General features: G+C 37.4%; 1 protein-coding gene across 3 annotated transcripts in view; it reads right to left on the minus strand.

Annotated features, from left to right (window-relative positions):
- Positions 1-12,205, minus strand: part of LOC144975628 (uncharacterized) — a 20,820-nt gene extending 8,615 nt beyond the window's left edge. The window contains exons 1-6 of one of the 3 annotated variants that reach the window (XM_078919797.1): positions 12,107-12,204; positions 11,462-11,575; positions 10,721-10,861; positions 9,960-10,035; positions 2,763-2,859; positions 1,808-1,915 (exon numbers count right to left, since the gene is read on the minus strand). In XM_078919797.1, the coding sequence (XP_078775923.1) occupies positions 1,808-1,915; positions 2,763-2,859; positions 9,960-10,035; positions 10,721-10,861; positions 11,462-11,575; positions 12,107-12,143 (573 nt within the window). In that variant the 5' untranslated portion in view covers positions 12,144-12,204. Of the gene's footprint in view, positions 1-1,807; positions 1,916-2,762; positions 2,860-9,959; positions 10,036-10,720; positions 10,862-11,461; positions 11,576-12,106 lie in introns of all 3 variants that reach the window. The other 2 variants (XM_078919798.1, XM_078919799.1) reach the window with 2 other exon arrangements.
- Between the last annotated feature and the right edge of the window lie 2,096 nt (positions 12,206-14,301).

The raw sequence follows: 14,301 nt of genomic DNA on the forward strand, positions 1-14,301 counted from the left end.
AATGGAACAACCCCCTCTACACCATTTTTGTCGATTTTGAAAAAGCCTTTGACAGCTTACACAGAGAGTCCCTGTGGAAAATACTCCGCCATTATGGTATACCGATGAAGATAGTCAACCTAATCAAAGCAATGTACAGCAACTACCAATGCCAAGTGATCTGTGGTAACAATTTAACAGACAGCTTTAATGTAACAACTGGTGTAAAACAAGGCTGCGTACTCTCCCCGCTTCTGTTTATCCTGGCTCTAGACTGGCTCATAAAAAATACAATTGATGGTAAGAAGAGAGGCATTCGCTGGACACTGACATCTTTTCTGGAAGATATAGACTACGCAGATGATATCGCGTTAGTTTCCAGTACACACAGAGACGCCTCAGAGAAACTAAACGTACTACACAAGAACGCCTCGAAAATTGGACTGAAAATAAATTTCGATAAGACTGTGTACATTAGGGTGAATCCAAAACATGACAGTGAAATTAGGATAGATGAACATATAATTGAAGAGGTAACAGAGTTCTCCTACCTCGGATCCAAAATAACAGACGACGGAAATGCAGAACACGATATCAAGCACAGAATTCAAAAGGCAAACCAGGCTTTCGGCATGCTGAAAAACTTTTGGAAATCAAAGCAAATAATGAGAAAGACAAAGCTGAAAATATACAAGAGCAATGTTTTAAGTGTACTGCTTTATGGAAGTGAAAGCTGGAAAATGACATCCTCCTTAATACAGAGACTAGAAGCCTTTCAGAACAAGTGTTTAAAAAGAATTTTTAATTTATTTTGGCCTACAAAAATAAGAACAGTGGATCTATTAAAGAAAGCTGACTTCACTAGCATTGATAGCCAAATAAAAAGAAGAAGATGGCGTTGGCTGGGTCATGTGGCCAGAATGGAAAAAGGGTCACTTCCCAAGACAGCCTTGTACTGGACAGCAGATGGGAAGAGAAAGCGGGGAAGACCCAAAGAAACCTGGCGAAGGACGATGGAGAAAGAATTAAAGGAAGCAGGCCTGTCCTGGAATACAGCCACCGCAAAAGCAGCCGATCGCAAAAAATGGAGATGTCTGGTGGATGCCCTATGTGCCTCAAGGCCCGAAGAGGATTAAGTAAGTAAGTAAGTATCATCCACTAAGACCATCAATTATTATGTCAGAAAGAAGTGGTCGCCCTTTCTCTATTTCAACGAAAACAGAGAGACACCGAAAATCTTTTCTGCCGTCCAGTATTAGGCTTTATAAACACAAGCAATAATCATTTTATATAATTATTTCTCATTTTTACTTTTAAAAAATATAAATATTAATTTATTAATTTATTTGTTTTGCAATCTTTTCAATTTTCAATTTATAGTGACAGTTTTAACTATTTTACAGTGTTTGAAATTATTCATATTATAAAGCGCAGCTCTGGTTATAGAGCTGCTCCTTTTTTATATATATACATCCTATTTCCATTGTATTTTTATCTTATGTGTAAATTATAACACGTCTGTACAAAAAATTTCCTTTTTGGGATGCAATAAAGTATTATTATTATTATTATTATTATTATAATAATAATAATAATAATAATAATAATAATAATAATAATAATAATAATAATAATAATAATAATAATAATAATGATAATAATAATAATAATAATCATCATCATCATCATCATCATCATCATCATCATCATCATCATCGTCAATATCATAATAATAATAATAACAACAACAACAACAACAACAACAATAAAGATCATGATGATGAGGATGATGATGATGACGACGACGACGACGACGACAACAACTGACCGCCAAGTCCAGTGGACATGGTGTCCTCTTCAGACCTTCAAGACAATGACTCCAGAGATGGTCATCTCGACATTCGCCGAACACAGAGTGGGCGTGGTCCACTTTGATCTGGTGGGTAAACAAACGTCAGTGGCAATGGAGTCAATGGTTGAAGAGTTGAATTGTTCTCTCTCTCTCTCTCTCTCTCTCTCTCTCTCTCTCTCTCTCTCTCTCTCTCTCTGTGTGTGTGTGTGTGTGTGTGTGTGTGTGTTTGTGCGTATGTGATTATGTGCGTATGTCAGTGTGCCTTTTTGGAATGTGTATAAACGTTCGTTTGCGTAGTTATGCGCTTGTGTGCAAGCCATAGTGTGTGTATGAGTGTGTGTTTGTTTGTTTGTGTGTGTATGTATGTGTGTGTGTGTGCGCGCGCTCAAAGCGTTTTACAAGAAGTCGCAAGCCAACCGCTCCCTTGGACCTATTAGATAAGAAAGATAAGTAAGCGCTGGTGTGATATTGCTTCTACAGAAACAATCATCCTACCAACCAGGTATCCCATTCTCACCTGAGTACGGTGAGAAAATGAAAACTAAAGATACTTTTTCAAAAAACTCAATATTTTGCCGCCCAGTCCAGGATTCGAACATTCATATTACAAGCCACAAAGCCGTACGGCTATGTGGTCTTTTGGTATGACACTCGCTTTCGAGTCCCGAATGGCGCATAGTTGAGTTCTGGGTAAAGGCTCTTTAATCACATCCTCTCACCGTACTCAGGTGTAAAATGAGTACTTGGTCGTTAACACTGTTTTTTCTGTTAACATGTGTCTTGTGTCATCCTACATGTTTGTTAAGTGTTACTGTTGGTTGGAGATCCATTGTAAAGCGCGTTGAGCACGTTTTAGTGGATATTGCTCTATATAAAAGCTCAAGTGTTGTGTGTGTGTGGGGGGGGGGGGGGGGGGGGGGGTGTCACCTACCTCACAGTAGTCGCCGTGGTCGCACACCCTGCCATTGTCAACACACTCCTTGAGGTTGTCCACGTGACATCGGTGAGGACAGAACAGATCCGGCGATGCGATTGTCATGGTCTCAAGTGAGTAAAGAGCTACTCGACTATGCATAAAGATCTATGTAGAATGAGGCCCCAGAATTTACTAGTTACTATAAATGAAAAACAATTAACGATTTGTTTACAATGAAATAAAAATAATGATGAAATTTAATTAAAAGAGATAAACAGTGATCGTGGCAGTTACAAATAGAGATATGAATATTTTACGTAACTTATGATAGTATGTCAGGTTCGTAAGTTTATGTTTCCAGGCAGTTGATGGGCTTGGATGATCTATTCCTCTGATAACAGGATTGGACTCGTAAAATTCCACTTCCAGGCAATTGGTAAGGGGTTATAGTGTAGTACAGCGGGCTTGGGTTTGATCCTTGAAGATTATACAATCAAAGTTAAAAGCTCCGGCGTCTTAATGGTGTAGATATAATATCTACAAAGTCCCAAAAGATAAAAATCTTCCAGTATATATATAGGAATAGAGCGACTGGCCGTCCGGCATAGATTGTGGAGAGAAAGTGAGTGTAGAGTGTTAGACCTATCAGCTTTTATAATAAGTGGCTACGTGACAGAATGTAGAACGAAAAGTATTCACTAATTAGAAATTAATTCGAGGGAAGGCTATAAAAGGAAAGACGATCTAATATTAGAAGGTAAAGTTTATCTAAGCCTACCGAAATATAACTGGAGTGAGATGAATTCAGTTCTTAATAAAATAAAATTTAATAAGATAATTGTGAACAATCTTTACTGTGACACCCCCCACCCACGTTTAAAATATACTCTTTAACCATTATGGGAAAGATAGATTTTACAAACGGAAGTAAATTTACTATCATGATACTCTAGCATTAATCCATTGTTATGATTTGTGCTACAATTAAATTATTTATTAACTAGACATGGAAATGTTTATATTAACGTAGGTATATGAATGGGTGACAATAACAATGAAAGATTGTGATTACAAATCATTGTGATGAACAACATGATGGCAATGTGATTACAAATCATTGTGATAAACAATAGTGATGGTAATGAAGCATGATTAAAGTCGATGATATGAAGGTAATTTACTAAATGAAATGAATGAAAATGTAAATGAAATATTGACATTTCAATTATTAATCATAAATGAGTGAAAATTCATAACAATAATAGTAAAGAGAATATTTCCCAAATCATGAATGGGTATGGTATATATATCCAAACAATACTCAATGTTACATTAAGTTGGGTCATCATGTTTACAAATAAAATTATCGAAATTGTGCGTTCTGATTTGGCATAGTTTGCGAGGTAACTAACAGTATGCATGGGAGGTTAAGTTATACCCTTCTCACGTGTTTATACTAATCGAGAAAGTAGGTCGGCGTGAATATTTTCACAGCCTGGTATGTGAGAGATACTGAAAGTGTAATTTTGCAAAAATAGACTCCACCTTAGTACTCTACTATTATTCATTTTGTTATTTCTTATGTACGTGAGTGGTTTATGGTCCGTTTCGACCACAAACTCTTTTAGCAGTAGATATCTGCTGAATGTCTTTAAAGCAAAGACGATGGCCAGGCCTTCACGCTCTATTACAGAGTATCGTGATTCTCTGTCCAATAATTTTCTGCTTGCATATAAGCAAGGCATTAGAGTTCCCTCATGTTCCTGTAATAGTACACCTGCGATGCCCTTATCAGACGCGTCAGTTCTTACAACAAATTCTTTTGACATGTCGGGTAATTTAAGAATTGGTTCTGAACAGAGTAATGCCTTTAATTGGTTAAAGCTATTCTGACACGCTTCTGTCCAAACAATTTTGTTCGGTGACCCATTCTTTGTCAGATTTGTTAGCGGTGTCGCGATGTGCGCGAAGTTGTAAATGTATTTCCTGTAAAAATTTAGGAGCCTAAGTACTTTGCGTACTTCTTTTTTTGTCTTATGTGGTTGCAATTGTGCGATTTTTGTTCGTTTTTCTGTCTCGGGTGTCTGTGTCCCATGACCAACGGTATGATTAATCCTGCATTTGAAGCTTCGATATTAGTAAACATAGGTTGCGACACTGTGTCTCTATCAAAATACTTTTTTAGCATATTTGCATGGAATGTCTTTGTTGTGTTGTAAATTTTAATCTCGTAATTAACATTAGATTTTACTGCTGTTATTTTGAATGGTCCTTTCCATGTAGCTAAAAGTTTACTCGAGTCATCGGGTAAGAGTATTAGTACTTTGTCACCAATCTCAAATTTTCTTGATTTGCTTTTGCGATCAGAGTATTCCTTGTATTTCTCTGCTTTTTTGGTGACGGATTCCTGTGCTAGCTTACACGTGTCCTCTATTCTGTCTTTTAGGTTTCTTACATATTCGTAAGCAAACATAATTTCGTTATTGTCCTCCTCATTCCCTTTACAAATGTCGGCTACTATATTGATCGGGCCGCGAGGTGATCGTCCATACATCAACTCAAATGGGGAGTAGCCTGTAGATTCTTGGGGTATTTCTCTATATGCAAATAGGATTGCTGGTAAGTATCTGTCCCAATCATCTGGTTTTTCTGCTGACACTTTTCTTAACATATTCTTTAGAGTGCCATTAAATCTTTCACAAAGACCATTTGCTTGGGGGTGGTAGGGAGTTGTGAATGAGTGTTGGATTCCCATGAGTTTCATGGTTTCATGCATCATATGTGATGTAAATTGGGGTCCATTGTCCGACAGTATCTCATTTGGTATGCCTATTCTAGTAAAAATTGTCATCAATGCTTCAGCTATGTGATCCGATGTAGTTGATTTCAATGCTATCGCTTCTGGCCACCTGGTTGCGTAATCGACTAGTGTTAGTATGTGTGTATGGTTTCTATCTGATTTTGTTAAAGGGCCTATAATGTCAATTGCAACTTTTTGAAAAACTTTTTCAATAACTGGGGTTGTCTCTAATGGCAATCTCGGTATTCTGCCTTTTGCGACTCTTCTTTGGCATGTGTCACAAGATTTCACATATTCTCGGACGTCTTTAGTAATTCCAGGCCATGTGAAATTCTCGGATATTCTCTTCAATGTGGAAGAGCTCCCAAGATGTCCAGAAGTTATTGAATCGTGCGCTATTCCAAGGATTTTGTTTCTGTAAATACTCGGCGTGACCAGTTGTTTAGCTATTTTGTTTCTTTCCTATGTAACCTGAACAGAATATCTTTTTCAATGATGTATTCAACTTTTGATTTCGTCCCTTTGTTTGCGATATTGAAATATGAAGTTAAAGTCGGGTCCTTTTTCTGTTCTTCAATGAACGTGTTCCTGTCAAATTGTTGTGGTTCAAGATAAATAGTCATTGGCTTCTCTGTTGTGTTAGTCATCTTTCTTGTTTCTGCTAGACAAGCTGTTTCTTGGGTTAATGACCATTCTTTTACATCTGTTGGGTTGTCTTTAAGACCTTTTATATTGCCAACAATAACATCAGCGACGGGGTTGGGAAGTATACAGCATTCCACTATTCCTGTATAGTATGGGGTTTCTATGTACACGTTAGCTGTTTCAAAGGTTTCGACTGTGCCACTGAATGTGATGCATTGTACCGTTTTTCCAGTTTTGTCTTCGTCATTGATCAAAGATGCTTTTATTCCTACTGTACTGCATCCTGTGTCTCTCAATATTTTGCAATCAGTTCCATTAGCTTTGCCTTCACAAAAAAATAGCGATCCTGATTTGTGAGTTTGTGTTAAAAGTGACATACCTTTCACGCAATACACATTTATATTTTCTCCTGACATTATTCGTGTCTGATTATTTACACTGGTTTGGAGTGATGCATTTGCAGTTTCTTTCGGATATCCCACGATTTTGTAACATTTGTCTGCTGTGTGGCCTTTCATTCCACAATATTGACATTTAATTATAGGTTTGTTGGTTTTCTTATACTCAGTATTATTGTCAGTGCTATTTCTTGTTTTGTTTTGATAGGGTCGGCTATGGTCTCTATTGAACTGTTTGTTCCATGGTTTGTTACTATGATCATCTTGTTTCACTTGCGTGTTCCGAGTGATTGATCGGCTCGTTCTATTTGAGTACTGAACTTTAGGTGTACCTGGACTCTGAGCAGCAGCAGCGTAGTATGGTTCCTTCAATGTTCTGCTAAGGGGTGTCAATGGATGTGCGCTGTTAAAGTTTTCTGCGTAGATTTTTAATTTGTCCAAGTTTTCTGGCTTTCTCTCTTTAAAGAATGCGACTAAATCTGGGTTGCAAGCTTGATAGATTCGATTCTTCAGCGTGAGATAGTAAAGGCCTGCAAAGTCGTCTTGTTTTACGTTTGCCAACTCAAGCCACCGATTTAGAAATTGAGTAATTCGGTTCACGAATGTATTAAAGTCTTCTCCATTTTCCGGTTTTGCAGTGTGAAACCTTTCCTGGTAACCATCTTCCGTTAATCTAAATCTTTTTAGTAGAGCGTCTTTAATTTTACCATAATCATCTGCATCTTCAGTTGTTAAGGTATAGAAAACTTTTAGCGGTTCTCCAGATAAGCAGTTAATCAAGGCTGTGGCCCATTTGCTTTCTGGCCAACGATAACCTTTAGCCTGAACTTCGAATCGGTGTAAGAAGGATTCTAAACAGTCTGATCGTTCATCGTATGTTGGCATGCGTGGAAGTTTCACGAAAAATTCATCACTATTATTATGTTTTTTTTCATGACCGGTTTTTGTTTTTTCAATTTCCAGCATCATTTGGGTCCTTTTGGTTTCTTCTTCTGCTAATGCTATTTGTCTTTTTAGTTCCCTTTCTTGGACTCTTTCTTCTCGTTCTTCTCTACGTATTCTTTCTTCATGTTCTTTTTCTTCTCTACGAATTCTTTCTTCATTTTCTTCTCTACGAATTCTTTCTTCATTTTCTTCTCTACGAATTCTTTCTTCATTTTCTTCTCTACGAATTCTTTCTTCATTTTCTTCTCTACGAATTCTTTCTTCATGTTCTTTTTCTTCTTTTACTTTCTCTTCGCACCATGAAAATATTCTTTCCTGGGGTATTTCTAAGTCCTTTGCGAGACTTAAGTATCTTTTATATGCTTCCATGTTGCAATAAATTAGTTACGATGTTTTATATATATATATATTATATTGACAGGATACTGTTACTGACTGTTTTATTTATTTACACTTACTGGAATGAACTGTTCTATTTTTAGAAATCTCTCTCTCTTATTTCAACTTATTATGTATGTTGAATTTGATGCCTTTTATCGTTATATCTTATAAAGCAATGTGTCAATACAATGCGGAGTTATTATGACTTGTGTCAATAACAATGTGTCAATCGCGTGTACTCTAAACTATGTTACTACGAAAAATGTATCACCAATGTGTGTGACTCGTCGTTAGTTGTGTACAATTATTCGCAATGACGCTAATGTACTAGAGTGTGATAACAATAATAGGATGCCAAAATAATCCCAAGTTATCTATCACTAAATATAACACGACGGCTAGTAGACTCCTTTTATTATTATTTAGTTTTTAAAGACTCACTTTTCAGAACATAATATATAAGTGGTTTTCGGTAACAGTAATATGCCAAAAATGCATTTAAAACAAATCACTATGCAAAACAAATCACGATGTCTATAGTTACTATGTGATGCCCAACTCATGTAAAAGAGAATAATGAAGGATATATTTACCAACTCAGTTCGTGGCTGGGACCTCTCTCTTGTTCAATGGTTGTTCAACAATTGTAATTAGGCATTGAAGAGTGTTTAACAGTGATGTCTGAAATACAAAACAATAAAATATCGTAAGATTTACAATAGTTACAAAATGTGTTCACAACACTGAGTGATTGGATGACAGGTGAATGAATCGTTATGGAATGTAAACATATTGAAAACAATTCATGAATGAGGCAAACAACAAAATGAAATGAGTGATATAATAACAAAGTGGACAAGGAATGAATGAATGAATGAAAAACTGAGTGAATAGATGAATGAATGAATGGATAATGTATGAATGAAAGAATGAAGGGAGGAATAAATGTATGAATGATTGGATAAATGAGTGAATAAACGAATGAATGGATGAATGAATGAATGAATAAATAAATGAATGAACAATGAATGAATGAATAATTTATAAGTGAATAAATGAATGAAGGAATGAATCAATAAAATGCTATTCAATTTGAATGAAAGAATGAATGGATAAATTGCTATTCCATTTAAATGAAGAAATGAAAAAGAAAAAAAATTAATCCTGTAAATAGGGAGTTCAATTAAAATATGATCAAGTGGGGCAATTAAGAGTTTTACAATTTAAACTTTAAAGTTAGATGAAATAGATATAAGTAACTAAATAAATTCAATTCTTTATATGTGTCCCCTCCAAAATGTCATGGTCTCAAGTGAGTAAAGAGCTACTCGACTATGCATAAAGATCTATGTAGAATGAGGCCCCAGAATTTACTAGTTACTATAAATGAAAAACAATTAACGATTTGTTTACAATGAAATAAAAATAATGATGAAATTTAATTAAAAGAGATAAACAGTGATCGTGGCAGTTACAAATAGAGATATGAATATTTTACGTAACTTATGATAGTATGTCAGGTTCGTAAGTTTATGTTTCCAGGCAGTTGATGGGCTTGGATGATCTATTCCTCTGATAACAGGATTGGACTCGTAAAATTCCACTTCCAGGCAATTGGTAAGGGGTTATAGTGTAGTACAGCGGGCTTGGGTTTGATCCTTGAAGATTATACAATCAAAGTTAAAAGCTCCGGCGTCTTAATGGTGTAGATATAATATCTACAAAGTCCCAAAAGATAAAAATCTTCCAGTATATATATAGGAATAGAGCGACTGGCCGTCCGGCATAGATTGTGGAGAGAAAGTGAGTGTAGAGTGTTAGACCTATCAGCTTTTATAATAAGTGGCTACGTGACAGAATGTAGAACGAAAAGTATTCACTAATTAGAAATTAATTCGAGGGAAGGCTATAAAAGGAAAGACGATCTAATATTAGAAGGTAAAGTTTATCTAAGCCTACCGAAATATAACTGGAGTGAGATGAATTCAGTTCTTAATAAAATAAAATTTAATAAGATAATTGTGAACAATCTTTACTGTGACAGCGATCATCTCCAGCTTTAACACATCGGTGATGTTAGTGACACACTGGTTGTCATGGCAACACGTCTGACAATACTCTACACACCAAATTGGGTATTTAATATAAACAATTAAGTGTTAAATAAAATTATTGGACACGTTTGGGATATCTTCTATCTATATTTGTATTTATTTTTATCGTGCCCAATAACACAACGAGCTTGCGAGTATGTGATATTGCACGATAAAAAATTATAACGAGTTTAATAAATACAAAGAAACGAAAGAATATGTTTATTCCACCCCTCCGAGTAAGATTATTAGATATTTTGTAACTAGATGTTATGATATTAGTACTTCTATTCACCAAAATTTGTATCTTTCTCCTTCTGCTTGAATGACAATTTGACCCAAAACTAAAAATCATGGATTTGTATTCATGCGCACCAAAGGGTTATTTATAATTACCAATCAGCTGTCTTTTACACCTAATTCCACACCAATAAAATGTGTGCAAATATTCTAAAATTGTTGAATATGTTTTTAATTCAATGCCTTCAAAGCATTATTCAACGATGACGTATTTACTAAGAAATGATAGGGTTTTCCGATGGGAGTGCTGGAATTATAGATAATCAATGTCTAATGTCAACAGGAATCACCCACCCTTGTTATCTGGAATGAACAAAGTAGGGAGAATAATCTTGCCCAAGGGAAAAAAAATATGAACTTTCCAGAAGCGGGGCACGAAAACTGGACCTATCCATTGATGATTTAGCTCACCTGAATGAAGCTCCACGCCCCCGTGAGCGCACGGTGTGTTGTGTCCATTGATGAGCGATAGACAGTCGCTTTGTTTACGACATTTGATGTGTGGAGTGTGTCCGCCGGTCCTGTAGCCGTACCGAACACGACACACTTCGCCTATAAAAATGAAACAAAAACAAAACAAAAACAAAAAATAACAAACAAAAATAAAAAATATAATCTGAGCTTGTCTGTGGGACAATAAGATTCACAAATGTAAGTGTGTAACCAAACCCCGACAAGGGTTGGTGATGAACAGGTATAGCATGGGTTGCTTGCAGTTGAGGTCATAGTGTTGGTGGTGGTGGTGATGATGATGATGATGATGATGATGATGATGATGATGGTGATGATGGTGATGATGGTGATGATGATGATGATGATGGTGATGATGATGATGATGATGATGGTGATGATGATGATGATGATGATGATGATGATGATGATGATATGATGATGATGATGATGAGTGATGTGATGATGATGATGATGATGATGATGATGATGATGATGGTGATGATGATAATGATTGTGATGATGATGATGATGATGATGATGATGATGATGATGATGATGATGATTGTGGTGGTGGTGGTGATAATGATGACGACGACGACAACGATGATAATGGTTGGCGATTAATAGATATAGCATGGGTTGCTTGCAGTTGAGGTGAAAGTGATGATGATGATGACGACGACGACGACGACAACTTACCACTACCACAACAAATTGGCTGCTCCAAGCAATGAGGAAATCTGTCACCCAAGTCACAATCATAACACAGGATATTGTCAAGCTGACTGCCGTGGTGCTGTGCTAGGACCAGCACTGGGTTGGGGTGGTGGGGAGAGGGGGGGGGGGGGGGGGGGGCAGGGGGGGGGGGAGAATAGAATGAAAGAAGTTAACGCAACGCAGCACTTTGTTTGTTTGTTTGTTTTGTTTTTGGACCATCAGTTTGGGTTATTAGTTCTCGCCTATTTAAAAAAAAAACAACACAAAATGGGAACAAAAGTATGAAGGTAAAAAAACTGGTTCCAGTCACATCGGAAGTGTGAAATAATGATCATCATCATCATCATCATCATCATCATCATCATCATCATCATCATCATCATCATCATCATCATCATCACAAGAGTATGCTATGTATTATAGATAGTATGCGCTTGGCTAAGAAGCTCATAACATTGCCATCCGGAAGTATAACGGACCAACACACAAAACTGTGTGCATCCATGATCGTTTATAGTCAGGTTAATACAGTTCAGTGAGCAATACTCATAAACGCGGATGGCAAAAACCAATAACAAAGACCTGAGTGACGTCAACTTCGAACTATCTATATTTGTAATCACTTACCGATCCCACTCTGTAATAAAATATAGAAAGCAAACATGGCAGCGCCCTCCACTACACAGACAACACACCTTGGATCCAACAGTAATAATATATTATAACAAGTAACATGTGTCAAAGGTGTGTAGCGTCCAACTTCAAACGACGACCGGAAACCTGATCTGTCCAAGATACATCAAATTCGTGTCTTATCACCCTTGATTCGGGTTCGTAGCTCAGCAGAACAGTTTCTGTCTCATCTTGTAACAAAATCAAGCGATCCTGAGCATTACCAGTGACCGGATGGGTGACAATGATAAGAAACTGGACTTTTCCGAGATATACACCAAAAATTTGTTTCTTATCATTCAAGATTAATTTCCGTTGCTCAGAGGAATACCCCCCCCCCCCCTTCCTTTCCAATCTTGTAACAAAATCAAGCGATGTTGACCATTACGAATGTCTGGATGGTTGAAATCAATCGGAAACTAGACTTGTCCAAGCTACATCAAATGCGTAAGGACTCTTACGTTGGAAAATATAATCCGGATTTTCAACACAACTGTGAAGTCTGTTCTTTTATACGGCGAGGATACATGACAAGTGACGAAAACCGCCACCAAAAAAAAAGCGTCAAGCATTCATAAACTGGTGCCTCAGAAATATCCTAAACATCAGGTGGCCGGAAATCATCACACACAAAGAACTTCAACAAACTCTGAGCCAGTCACCCGGCTAAGAAGCTCATAACATTGCCATCCGGAAGTATAACGGACCAACACACAAAACTGTGTGTATCCATGAACGTTTATAGTCGGGTTAATACAGTTCAGTGAGCATTACTCATAAACGCGGATGGCAAAAAAAAAAAAAAAAAACGATAACAAAGACCTGAGTGACGTCATCTTGGAACTATATATTGAAACGGAAATAAAGAAAAGGAAATGGGGCTGGATTGGCCATACCCTCACTGGAAGCCTGCAAGCAACATCATCACTGGGCAGGCTTTGTACTGGAACCCGCAAGGAAAGAGGAGGGTTGGTCGACCAAATCAAACATGGCGACGAAGCATTGTGACTGAGATGAAGGCAGCAGGACAAACCTGGGCCCGGATAAGGAAGACCTCCAAAAAACAAAGTCAGATGGAAGAGTGCTGCGGTGGCCCCTATGGTCCACAAGGAATCAAGAGGCTTATCTCAAGTAAGACGTGTCATATCACTTGTGCGGCTATGTGGTCTAGTGGTATGACACTCGCTTTCGGATCGAAAGGTCCTGGGTTCGACCTTCGCTCGGCGCATAGTTGAGTCCTTGGAATAGAGTCTTTACTCTCATTCTCTCACTGTACGCAGGTGTAAAATAAGTACCTGGCCATTAACAGCGTTGTCTCTGTCCAAGAAAATTTGTAATATCGCCTAACAGTCGTCATGCTTCGTTCTACACGTTAAGTGTTGCTGTTGGCTAGGGACCCCTTGTAAATCGCTTTAAGCACGTTTAGTGGATATTACGCTATATAAAAGCTCGTTTTTTTTAAATCACATATAGTGATCATCATGACTTAGTACCGGAGAATACTGTGCCCCTGGTTGGGCAAGAAATCCCGACTCCACACGAAATCTCTCGACATCGAACTCCGAGAGTCCATGCACATAATAACTGGGTGCCTCAATCATCACCAACACCTCGGTTCCCAAATATAAGAGCAATAAAGAAAACGTTGCTGCTTGAAGCTCGAAGGAAAAAAAAACCCGATAAGGATTGGATTAAAAGCTTCAATGTCTTAGTCGAAGACAGATACTGCGCACGTTTCGGGTTTCCCCTTTATCAATAAACAGAAGGAATGAAACACTACAGACGAATGAGATACTGTGGTGTTGTTAAGGTGTTAAGAAAATTGAAAGGCTTCGAATGGGAACAGAACTGTTCCGTTCCCATCCGAAGCCTTTCCATTTTCATCTTTTGGTTAGTATGTGTCAACTGTGTAGTGCCCAACTCCATACGGTGTCCGGAATCCATGTCTATCCAAGATAAACCATGTGTGTCTTATCACTAAAAACTGACAGAAATGGATTAGTTGTTGACTATTGTACCTATCACCTCAGTAAGCGGTGTTGAGCTTTGTCGGTTACATAGCTTTTTGACTCGCTTTGTCTTGCGGACGGAACGTACCTCAGGTCGGTCATTTGTAAAGGAGGTTTTATTTGTTGTGCCAAATGCCGGAA

The sequence above is a fragment of the Berghia stephanieae genome, chromosome 6 (genome assembly GCF_034508935.2).
Source record: "Berghia stephanieae isolate SIO BIC M18660-M18661 chromosome 6, UCSD_Bste_1.3, whole genome shotgun sequence".
NCBI lineage: Eukaryota > Metazoa > Mollusca > Gastropoda > Nudibranchia > Aeolidiidae > Berghia > Berghia stephanieae.